Source organism: Mustela lutreola, chromosome 14 (assembly GCF_030435805.1).
Source record: "Mustela lutreola isolate mMusLut2 chromosome 14, mMusLut2.pri, whole genome shotgun sequence".
NCBI classification, from domain to species: domain Eukaryota; kingdom Metazoa; phylum Chordata; class Mammalia; order Carnivora; family Mustelidae; genus Mustela; species Mustela lutreola.
The window spans coordinates 6,016,486-6,028,791 of record NC_081303.1 but is presented as its reverse complement, the minus strand read 5'-3'; the positions used below and the strand labels follow the sequence as shown (position 1 = coordinate 6,028,791).

The following is a 12,306-nucleotide window of genomic DNA, read 5'->3' as shown; positions in this document are numbered from 1 at the left end:
CAATCCCCTTTCTTATACATCTAGTGCAAAAAAATCTTATTATCATTATAATACATGAATACAAAGTCCGAAAGAATTAACTTGTGGCATCATGATTAGGTTTTGTCTAATTTCAATGTAGAATTAATCAAACATAATTTTCCTAATATGTTACCTAGCAAGGTCAAGGACCATTAGTTTAATTATATTTCCTTTTTATTATGCCAGTATTGTTTTGTTTTGTTTTGTTTTGTTTTTGCCATTTACCCAGAAGTATAAAAAACAAGTTTTTGGCTGAAAGAAAATTTAAAAATAGAGGTTATTATTTTTGCATTCTTTGAATTGATTGGGTATGCTCTACAAATAGTTATGGGAATAGCATCTTCAAAAAATAATAAATCTTTCAACATCTAAAACAAATCCAGATTCCACAAAACCTATGTTTGTCTAATTATAGCTTTGTATTTTGATGTGGTTTTCTATGTAAATACATTTTAAGGCTTGCAATAGGAATGTATTCTATTAAAAACAGATGTTATGCTGAAAGTTACACAGTACCAAATGCTTATTATGTATCCCCAAAACAAATCTAAATTGTCTCATTATAAGATATTTCACGTTTTCAGACATTATTTTAGGTCTTCAGTCTAGATGACCAATACAACTGTCCAATTCAACCAAAACACACCCTTGCCAGCTGCAATAGGAAAAATTAGCATCAATAAAAAAAAAACAAGATTTCTGCTACTTATAAGTATCATCCAGTCTACACTGAAATGTCCAGTGATAACAGCAAAACATCTGCAATAAAGAGAGATTTGTGAGTAAAATACATACCCCTTTTTCCTTTTCATGCAGGTCAATATCAACAGCAGCAGACAGTATCTGAAGTACAGCCCAGATACTCTCCCAATGCCTTCTAATGGCAATTACTCTTCCGTGTAAGAATGGTTAGAAGCATTACATTTAGCACTTCCATATAGGAACATCTGAATAACGAATGCTTCCTTTCCCATCGTCATTATGGGTTCTTACAATACACACAAAACAACCTTGTTAGAGGTTAGGTCAGCAAACACAATGGAAAGATTGAAGAGGGTACCAAGTGTCTAATTCCTTAACATTTATATCTGTATTAAATGGGAATTCTAACAAAGCCTGTTACTACCTCCCCTTGTAATAAGTAGCAGATTTAACTATCTATTTTTCTAATCATATTCCCAGAGGCTAAAAGCCCAGCAAATATTTAACTATCATGACTTGTTTTTCTCTCCCATTCTCTGGGCAGAGCATTTTAATCTGATAAAGAGAAGAAACCCAGAAAGAGATTCATTTGTGTTGCATTAAATGGCCATACAAATGTCAGTTGATTTTTTTAAAAAAAGAACATAGCTGCTTCTTGCATTCGATCTTGCTAACTTCTACAGGTAAATCTGCAGTGTGGGAAGCATGGTCTTTCACAGACTTCTTAACTATGATTAGACTTTATTTACTTAAGCCATATTTTACAGACATGGCTCCTTTTTGTGTCATGGAATGAATCGCAAGTCTCATCACTTGATTTGGTGAGGTCTAACCCCTGTGCCTGTGGACCTCCAACCAGTCCTTATAAGCCACACAAGCAAATGACCCTAGTTTTTTACTGTTTACAGAAGATTACGTGCCTCAAGTTCCCATCTCCCAAACTTTTATTTAACTGGGCCAATGTCTCTTCGGTAGCCTCATAGTTCAGGTACTTGTCAAAATCTGTTAGGATATGGAACACTTTTAAAACTATCTTCACATACAATTTTGTAAGTGTAACTAGTCATTTAAATATTGAGCATATGTAAAAATCAATACAAATTCAAATTATTTTCTCAAGTATCTATTCTGGTCTCCAGATAAATAAAATCATATATTCACACTTATATAAAATACTTCCCATCTTTATTTATCACTTAATGATCAAGAGCTCAGGCTCTGGAACCAGATGCAATGGCTCTGCAGTGACCGCGATGACTGCGTGTGATAAACAAGGTACAGGACGCCTTGTGATTTCTGGGCTTCCTGCTGTCATCATCTGCACTATTATTACCATTGCTATTGCTACTACCGCAACTGTCACCATGTTTACCAAAATATATTTGTTTATGACGTCATCTGACAGACCAGTAACTAGAAACTTCTTGTTGAGGCAGCTCTTACAATCAACTCTCACCTTTCTGCTCATAAACTCAGGTTAAACTCAAGCTTTCGTCAAACGCAGAAGATCCTGAGGTGACTTAAGATCATTATTGACATTAATATTCCTGGATTAGCCCAGCAACAGAGAAGAGATTGAGTTAAACATTTGCTAGTTCTAGAGCATTCCTTAATGATGGACAAGTGTGTATGCACATCAGCATTTAAACACAGGCCTCATTAAAAAAACTGGTTTTTCTATTTTCCTCCTGATAAACAGGGTTATTGTTAAATTAGCAGGTTGATGTTTCATTACGATGTGTAAGTGTAACACTCATATGGTTAAGAATGATGTCAAATCATCTGATAAATACATATACCTTTTCAGCTTATCTCCTTATGTTTTAAAATAAAGTAGAAAGAAGTCATCACAGAAATATATATATATATTATATATATATTATATATATATATATATATTATATATAATGAAAAAAGGAAGAAATGTTTTGTTTTTGGTTCCTTCAGAAAAGAGGGTTTAGAAATACAAGATATTCTTCGCTATGGCTAGAGTAGGTGTCCAGAGAGTAACTCTCTTTCTCCTCATGCCACACGGCAATGTGCCCAGCTAAAGAATGTTCTAGGATCATGCTGAAAATGTCTCTTCTGAGAAGAGTAAAAACAGCACAGGCACCTCATTAAATACCAGTGCATTGACCACAGTCTTCCTTTCAAGAAGAAGACAGATCACAGAAAAGTTATTTGGCTATTTTTAAATATTTAAAGAAAAACAGAACTTCGAGCTTCCATTGTATATAAGAAGAATTGCTTGAAATACCTCCATAAACATATGCCAGAGCATTAAAGGCTATTCGTTTCACTGGACATGAATCATGAGGTACCAAAATGTCTGCACATACCATCAGTATACATTTCCCATAAAAAGGGGAACTATTTTCATGTATCCTGAAAATACACTTTCCTTAAACAAAATTTTAAGTGTCTCAAGGAGATGGAATGAATAGATTTTTCTTCCAAATACAACAAAGTTAAATAAAACTAGGTTTCTTCAGTAATAGATCACTTTGCAGATTTTTTCTCTCTCCAACATACAGAAAAAAGAAAGAAAGGAAAGAAAAAAAAATCTTATCCTTCAAAAACCAGACCTGAAGTGCAGAGCTCAGTACCAGGAGTCAGGCCAAGGACAGGCAGAACAAACTTATCAGGAGTCATGATGAAGACTATTCCATTAATCCTGTTTGAAGTTGAAGGTCAACCCTAGCATCACCATCCATAAGGGCTAACTATGACATTGGCCAAGTCTCTTACCCATAACTTATAAAATGTCTAAGTGAGAGAGTAAGGTGATGGTGTCGAGATGATGTTCAGTACAGATGAACTGTTCATGTGCAAAGAGGCCATCAGAGGCCAGCTAGATGAAGTTCAAGTCTTGATGATTTAAACATAAATCTTATTTCAGTAAAGCTAAAAACTGAAGAATATCACATCAAAGAAGTCATGAAATCCTGGGAACTGGTAACATATGAAGCATCCTGCTTAGGCATCCGCTCAACAGAAAGTGGAGGAGGATGAGGAGGGCATCCCTTGCCTTTCTGATCATTTCATCCCTCGACAAGAGACATCCTATGTCACATCTGCCCATTTGTCAAGGGACAATCCTGGCTGCTTCACTGGCCTTGATATGTCCTCTCTGTCCCTATGCCTTGCCCAGTTTTCCCACTTCTGACACCGTCCATGAGAAGAGGCAGGATCCAGACTAAGTGTGCCAGATGGAAATGTACTCTGAAAAAGATTTTTTTTTTTTAATATTTATCTCTGCCAGAGAAAATGTGGCTTTCCGTTTACCTTTATTCCCCTGAGCACTGCCACCTTGGCCAAACTGATTACTACACGACGAAGGGTGTTCCCGTCTACTGATTACTACACCACGAAGGATGTTCCGGTCTACTGATTACTACACGACGAAGGATGTTCCGGTCTACTGATTACTACACGACGAAGGATGTTCCGGTCTACTGATTACTACACGACGAAGGATGTTCCGGTCTACTGATTACTACACGACGAAGGATGTTCCGGTCTACTGATTACTACACGACGAAGGATGTTCCGGTCTACTGATTACTACACGACGAAGGATGTTCCGGTCTACTGATTACTACACGACGAAGGATGTTCCGGTCTACTGATTACTACACGACGAAGGATGTTCCGGTCTACTGATTACTACACCACGAAGGATGTTCCGGTCTACTGATTACTACACCACGAAGGATGTTCCGGTCTACTGATTACTACACCACGAAGGATGTTCCGGTCTTTAATCATTACTAGGCATAGTCACCGGTATTTATAAGGTCCTCCTCCCTCAGTCAGAGGGTTTCCTTTTAAACAAAATTTCAGTCAGTGCCCACAATATGCCAGGTACTTTCCAATTTACCATACTCCCTAAGTTGCCAGAGGCCAATTTTACTAGAATAAAAAATTCTGAAAAATTCAACTGCATACTGTTTAGGCTTGCATCATTTTCAGAAGAGTAGAAATGCCTGGAGTGGGCTGCACATCCGCTCAACAAGGGGCTCAAGTTGTCTAGCTGTGCCATTCAAATCCATCCTTCCCGGGCTAGATCTGGCAGTGTCCATGTAATGGGAAATGTCTGCTCTAAAATCAGTATTAATGGGAACAACTCTGGGTCACACTGCGAGCTACAACTTCCAGGTCAGAGGCAAAAATTCCATTGGTTGCCACTCATCTGGGAGAACAGTCCAAGAGAACACTGGGAACCTGCGGTCTCATGTGTCTCTCTCACTGTCCCCCAAGACTGAGCTGCCCGCCATTCTCTTGCCTCCATGCACTTTTCACCCACCTGGCAAAATTAAGAAAGTCAGCCACTCCCCCATTTCAAGGTGAAAGGAGGATACCAAGAGTAATACTTCTACGTGGAACTCATTACTGTGCAAGGTACGGAGTAATACTTCTACCTGGAACTCATTACTGTGCAGGGTACTGAGTAATACTTCTACCTGGAACTCATTACTGTGCAAGGTACTGAGTAATACTTCTACCTGGAACTCATCACTGTGCAAGGTACTGAGTAATACTTCTACCTGGAACTCATTACTGTGCAAGGGTACGGAGTAATACTTCTACATGGAACTCATTACTGTGCAAGGTACTGAGTAATACTTCTACCTGGAACTCATTACTGTGCAAGGGTACGGAGTAATACTTCTACCTGGAACTCATTACTGTGCAAGGTACTGAGTAATACTTCTACCTGGAACTCATTACTGTGCAGGGTACTGAGTAATACTTCTACCTGGAACTCATTACTGTGCAGGGTACTGAGTAATACTTCTACCTGGAACTCATTACTGTGCAGGGTACTGAGTAATACTTCTACCTGGAACTCATTACTGTGCAAGGGTACTATACTTTCCTGAGGGACCCCCCTGAGAAATAGACAATATCATTTCACAATCAAGTCCGCTGGGTGGGATCAGTTGGGAAATGTTGCTTGGAAATGTTTTTCTCCAAACCCACTAATCTTTTTCTAACTCAGGTGTCCCAAGATAGATCCTTTGACCTAACACAGAACAGAAATGTTGTTACTTGATATAAGACTCTTCCATACATCAAGTACAGTGTGATTATTTAGCTGGATTCTAAGGGTGTCCCGTTCCACAAAATACCAAACAAATTACAGATTCCAAAGGACTAAACTTCTTACTTATTTTCATTTGCCCACTTTTACCTTTCTTTCCATCCATACTAGTTCTCAGATGAATTTCAATCAATTGACAGTTTATTCTAGACAACTAATTCTACAAACAAGCAATAGCTAAAATTTTGGAAATATGTATCATGAGGCTACAAATAAAATCATCAGGACATTAACACTTAGTAAAGACAATTTTTTTGTTGTTCAATTTGGGATAGTCTTACTTAACCGCATGTCCTCAAATTCTAAGCTCTACTATCTGATTAAGGACTGTGGAGGTTACACAGCCCAGAAAACAATTTCATTCTTTAAAAAAAAAAAAAAAAAAAAAAAAAAAAAATATATATATATATATATATATATACATATATATATATATATATATGTAATATATATATATATGTATATATTTGTCAGAGAGAGAGAGAGGGAACAAGCAGGGGAAGTGGAAGAGGAACAGAAAGAAGCAGGCTCCCCATGGAGCAAGGAGCCCGATGCAGGACTTGATCCCAGGACTCTGGGATCATGACCCAAGCCGAAGGCAGATGCTTAACCCACTGAGCCACCCAGGTGTCCCATTCTTTCCTCTAGTGAAAGTTCATACTTATGCCTAAAATACTGTCCAATTTCAGGGAACACACAAGTACTCACTTGTTTAGCCTTGGTCTTTGTGATGGTGTCAGAAATGGGTTTTTTCCTCTCCTTCACAGCAGTTTTAGAAAATAATTCCTCAAATTCATGACAATCTATGGATGGCTCTTCAATTTTTTCCCAAATAAGTGAAGCACTGGTGTCTCTAAAGTTAAGCAGAAGACCAATGAGACCGCCATCCAACCGAACGCAAAGACATCATCATGAGCATACACAGCAACGAAGAACAGAAGGAAAGAAGCGCAAGAGAGGATGAGAGGAAGTCAAGGCGGAAGGAGGGCAGCAGGACGGGAAGACAGGCAAAAGGACACAAAGAGGGCAAGAGGCAGACAACAGGAGGGAAGAATACGTTTTTTTCTTTTTAAGACTGTCACTCATTCTATCAACTTGTTGAGAAAGTTAAAATACCATCCATACAGAATGAAACCTTTGTCTAGAAAAAATAATTGCCAGGAATCCTTAGTGATCAAGTCACTTTATAAAAATGTAGAAGAAAAAACCTCTCAGTATAAGCTATAACGGGAGGAAATGTTGGATATATCACCATTTCAACTTGACTCATCAGTATGCGTGGGTTTAAAAAAGGAATTATTTTATAATCCGACGTGGCATCCTCCCTCTCTGGACCACTTCCTTTACCCCACTTTTATCTGACTTCAGCCTGCAGGTTCATGTCATACCACCTAAAAAGAAGAGACCTATTGCTTTTTTTTTTTTTTTTTTTTTTTTTCCCCGAAGCAAAGGAACAACAAAATAAAACAACTTCATAAAAGTATCTGGATACAATGAGTTTAGAGTATGGTTTGAAATGATGCATCAGTGTATATCAGTGATATGGCAATTACACAAAAATGAGCTGCAAAGTTAAAAGTAATCCAACTATACAGACTCTTCTCCCCTGATGTGATTCGGGTGAAGAGAAAATCAATGTAACAGAGGAGAAGGAGGCCTGGTAAATATCCCAGTCTAAATGCATGCCATATCATATAAAAAAAAAAAAAATTCAAGGAATCATGAAAAGTTAGAACAAGGAAGCCCAGGGAAGTTTAAAAAGCACGTTCTGTCCCCTGCTGGCATATTCCTCAGCCCAGAGAAGTTTAAAAAGCACGTTCTGTCCCCTGCTGGCATATTCCTCAGCCATGTGTCCCAGGGATCAGGGGACATCAGCTACGGATGATGCCTGCGTAAGGACGGCCCCAGCCTACCTGGTGGGAAGTATTCTTTTATAAATGTCATTCCCAAGTATGATTTTATGACTTCACAGTGCGTCACTGATTATCTACAGAAATGCCAGGAAATTCTCAGAACTCAATTATTTCACACATGACATGTGGATATGTGTCTTTTTGTGTAGCACATCTTGGAAGAGAAACACTACTGCAAATAAAATGGAATAGTATAACAAGACTGTGCCTTCAAAAAATGCAAAAAAAACCCATCTTGAGGATCTGATTTATATTTACAAGCTATTTTTCAGAGTGATGTTCTGGAACCAGACAATAGAGCATGCAGGCTAAGAAAAATATACCCCTCCATTTTTCCAAGATTAATGAGTAACTATACAGAACCTACATCTTATACACTGATATACATATGTCGTTTGTCTTATACCTCTGATGCTTCTGGAGAAAAGTCTAAAATTTTAAATAACAGATACTTCACTAAATATTAATGTAAAAAACAATCTAAAGACAAGTTTCAGAACAGTATTTAAAAAATACATTAAATTATAATTTCCCCAAGAGTTTTAAAGGCAAATGTTCCCTCATATTGACAAACTGTGAACAGATGAGCACCAGTTCATGTTACCTTTTACTATGAAGTTGAATTCTCGTCCAATACAGAGGCTTCATGGGCCGACAAGGCTCTACTGGCTGCTTCCTACTCCCTCTGTCTTGGTTGAGCCCTAATCCAAACAAGCCAGCTGGCAACGGAGGAGGAAGAAAGCCACACACTTGTGGTGCTGATAAAGTGCTACTTCCAGCTTGAGGGGGGAGGGGAGGGCCTGATCCAGGAAGAAGAGGGGGTGGGGGAATGCCTGTCCCAGAAGTGGCAGGGGGAGCTGGAACAGATGTGATCCCCATACCTGGCAGAGGAGGAGGTGGAGGAATCCCAAGTCCAGGCAAAGGAGGGGGAGGAGGTATTCCCACTTGGGAAAGAGGTGGGGGAGGAGGTATTCCTTCATCTGGTAGGGGAGGGGGAGGAGGTATCCCCACTCCGGGAAGAGGCGGGGGAGGGGGTATCCCCACTCCGGGAAGAGGCGGGGGAGGGGGTATTCCCTCTCCGGGAAGGGGAGGGGGAGGGGGTATCCCCACTCCGGGAAGAGGCGGGGGAGGAGGTATCCCCACTCCGGGAAGAGGCGGGGGAGGGGGTATCCCCACTCCGGGAAGAGGCGGGGGAGGGGGTATCCCCACTCCGGGAAGGGGAGGGGGAGGAGGTATTCCCTCACCTGGCAAAGGAGGGGGAGGAGGTATTCCTTCACCTGGCAGGGGAGGGGGAGGAGGTATTCCCTCACCTGGCAAAGGAGGGGGAGGAGGTATCCCCACTACAGGAAGAGGAGGGGGAGGAGGTAACCCCACACCAGGCAAAGGGGGAGGAGGTGGTGGTAGCATTTCTGTACCAGGCGGAGGAGGAGGCGGGGGGATGGCTGTACTGGGAGGAGCAGGCCCTGTTGTGCCAGGGAGAGGGGGAGGTGGGGGGAGCATCATGCCCATTCCAGGCATGGAGCCGGAAGACTCTATACAAGGCAGAGGTGGTGAGGGTTGGATGCTATGGCTGTTTTCAAAGGAAGAGAAAACAGAGTGCTGCTGGCTGGTTTCAGACTCGGTATGAAGAGAAGGGCGGGAAGGCTGTGACCCGGCCTGTCCTTGACTGTCGGACCACGGAAGGGGCGGAGGTGGTGCAGGCAGGGTGGGCTGATGCGTGTCAAGCTGTACTGATATTCGCCTTGGAGACACAATCAGAGAGATCTCGGAGCAGAACTTTGTCTGAGGTCCAGAAGGTGAGGAGGGCAGAGCTGAGTCTCCATGGCCAGGCCCTGGGGCGCAGGGAGGACACTCCGGTTGGGCGTAAACAGAAGGCAGTGGTGGTCTCCCAGCCTCTTCCGTCGGGGACGTCTGGATGGACTTTGCCTGTAAAATCCTTTCATGACGTCCGTCCTTTTCTCCTAACCTGAGAGCTTCAAGACAGACACCTTCTAAGGGTGCCACTCCATTCTGAGCCCCGTGATGGCCGCTGGCCACGTCCACATCCAGGGCAGGGTACTGCTTCTCCAGTGCGGCTATCTTGGTCCTCAGATCCTCGATGGTCTGTTCCAGCTGCTGAATGACAGTTGCTTGTCCTTCAGACTTCATGTCAAGAACTTCCTGAGGAGCAACAAAGTGTAGTTAAGAGAAAATAAGGATCAAAAAATATTAAAATAATGTTAAAACTTGCCAGATATATTCAGTTGTATATATATTTGCCAAATACATTTGTTGCAATACTTCCAGAAAGATTCCTCTGTAGAAAGATGCTATTAGTATTTCTATGTATCCCCTCTTCTCCACCCTTGGACTTCAAAATGCTTTACACGTATTACCATAAAGTCCAAAGAGCCTTGTTTGTCTCATCTTTAAATGGTATCACTGAAGACTAGTAGACCACTGAGAACAGGAGAAAAAAATTGACTGACAAACCAATTTATTTCCAAGACAGCTGCCTCTCATACCTGCCCAGTAACACTTGCTCTTAACATACCCCCAAAACACATTTTAAATCCTTCATTTTTCAAAAAGTTTTCCCTACTTTTTAAAGGTAGTCACTGAGAGAAATCTCCAATAAGATTATTGGAAATAGCTTCGACATCCGTAGGCAAGTGTATCATTTCACTTACATCACGTTTACTACCATTTTAATCTTTTCCCGAAGGCACTCTAGAAAGTGATACCTGTGACTCTGCACAATTTATAAAGACATCTGATAACAACTGTGCCAATGCATGGGTCACCTCTAAATGGTGTCTTCCTTTCCCAAGGCATAGAATCAACCAGAAATCCTTTAAGAAAAACAGAATGCTGGGGCGCCTGGGTGGCTCAGTTGGTTAAGCGGCTGCCTTCGGCTCGGGTCATGATCTCAGGGTCCTGGGATCGAGCCCCACACCGGGCTCCCTGCTCAGCAGAGAGCCTGCTTCCCTCTCTCCCCCTCTCCCTGCTACTCTGCTTACTTGTGCTCTCTCTCTAGCTCTCTGTCAAATAAATAAAATATTTTTAAAAAAATAGAATGCTTTGGGGTCCAAAAAGGGGGAAGCCCAATGGGTAAATTAAATATGAATAACAGATGAACAAGATGCAAAGAGAAGAATAAGCCATGGATGGAAAAAAAAAGTAGGAAAAAAGGAATAGGAGAAGGTAAAAGAGATGAGAGGACTAACTCTCGCTGGGGTCGTGCAGACCCGGATTTGCTCACTCAAGGCTGGAATACAAGGCAGGGACAATGTGGGAGAGCTCTCCTACTGAGAGCTCTTTCTCCACAATGTCCCAGGGCTTTCCATAGATTAACCCAGTAGGGGCCTCCAAAAAGAGCCATAGTCCACACATCTATTACCTTCCCCACACAGGAGCCTGAAGCTGCCAATCCAGATCTGCTCTTGGAAGAATATAAGAAATAATAAGAAATAATGGAAGAATAATTTAAGAGATAATACCAAAATTATGTTAAGTGTAAAACTAAACTTATATCTGCCTTACCAAAGGTTAGGGGATCCAAGAAAACTCTCCACAAAACAAATAAAATTTTTATTTCCCCTTTATTAAATCCAAAACAAATACCTATGTGACCCACCTGCAATGGATAAACTGCAGATGAACAAGAGAGAAATGTTCTTTCTGTAAGTGTATTTCCAATACTTACTATAAATGAAGCATTTTTGGTGCTACATGTGTATCTGTTAAAAATCTTCAGAGCTAGTCCCCCATCCTTCCCACAGGAAGTAAAGAAACGATAAACTTAGTAGTTTTAATACTGACCCCTGTTACTTTTTGCCTGGAAACTCTCTTACTATAACATTTAACTTGCTTTACATCAGTTATGATGCTTTTTGAGAAGTACAGACACTTTTAAATTCAGAGGTATGCTCCTTACACGAGGTACTGTATTTCCCTATTGTCATATAACGCTGCATGGCCCTTACTATGGGAAGAAAAGTGAAAAGGAAACTAATTTGCTTTTCAACTAATAAAGGAATGTAATTCACTTTAAACAGTTGGTCAAAAATTTGAATGGCACTTGATATTTACTTGTAAAATAGATATTCATATATGTATTTAGATACTTTTTTGATACTTGTCATCAATGTCTACACAAAAGACTAAAGTATTACAAAGCATAGTATATTTTCTAAATAGTCCATGCTTAAAAAAAAAAAAAACCTATAATGAACAGTATCTTTTTTGACTACTGTACTTCACTCCACTCTCCAATTAAGATGCTAGTAATTATAGAACAAACCAGAAGCCAAAAGACTGCTCCCAAATTAATCCCAATACAACATATAATTATTCAGTACTTCTTCCTTACCCTAGATTAGTAAAATGTATAGATTATTTTCATTTCTCCAGCGTAACCTTCAAAGTAAAAAGATTAGGTGATGAAAGGCACACACGAGGTAAATTCTGGAACAATTTTCTAAACTCATTTCTTAAATTACTGAGGCCAGCTCTTTTTCATCATAGATCTAAATATAATGAAAGCACTATATGACCTCTCCTTCATAAGGCCATTACTCTCAGGAA

The 12,306-nt window shown here is 40.4% G+C and overlaps 1 protein-coding gene across 3 annotated transcripts in view; it reads right to left on the bottom strand.

Moving 5' to 3' along the window:
- The window catches only part of FMN2 (formin 2), a 379,061-nt gene that overhangs the window by 251,692 nt on the left and 115,063 nt on the right, over positions 1 to 12,306 (bottom strand). For 2 of the 3 annotated variants that reach the window (XM_059145886.1, XM_059145884.1), the window contains exons 5-6: positions 8,345 to 9,900; positions 6,536 to 6,680 (exon numbers count right to left, since the gene is read on the bottom strand). In XM_059145886.1, the coding sequence (XP_059001869.1) occupies positions 6,536 to 6,680; positions 8,345 to 9,900 (1,701 nt within the window). The remainder of the gene's footprint in view (positions 1 to 6,535; positions 6,681 to 8,344; positions 9,901 to 12,306) is intronic. The other variant, XM_059145885.1, reaches the window with a different exon arrangement.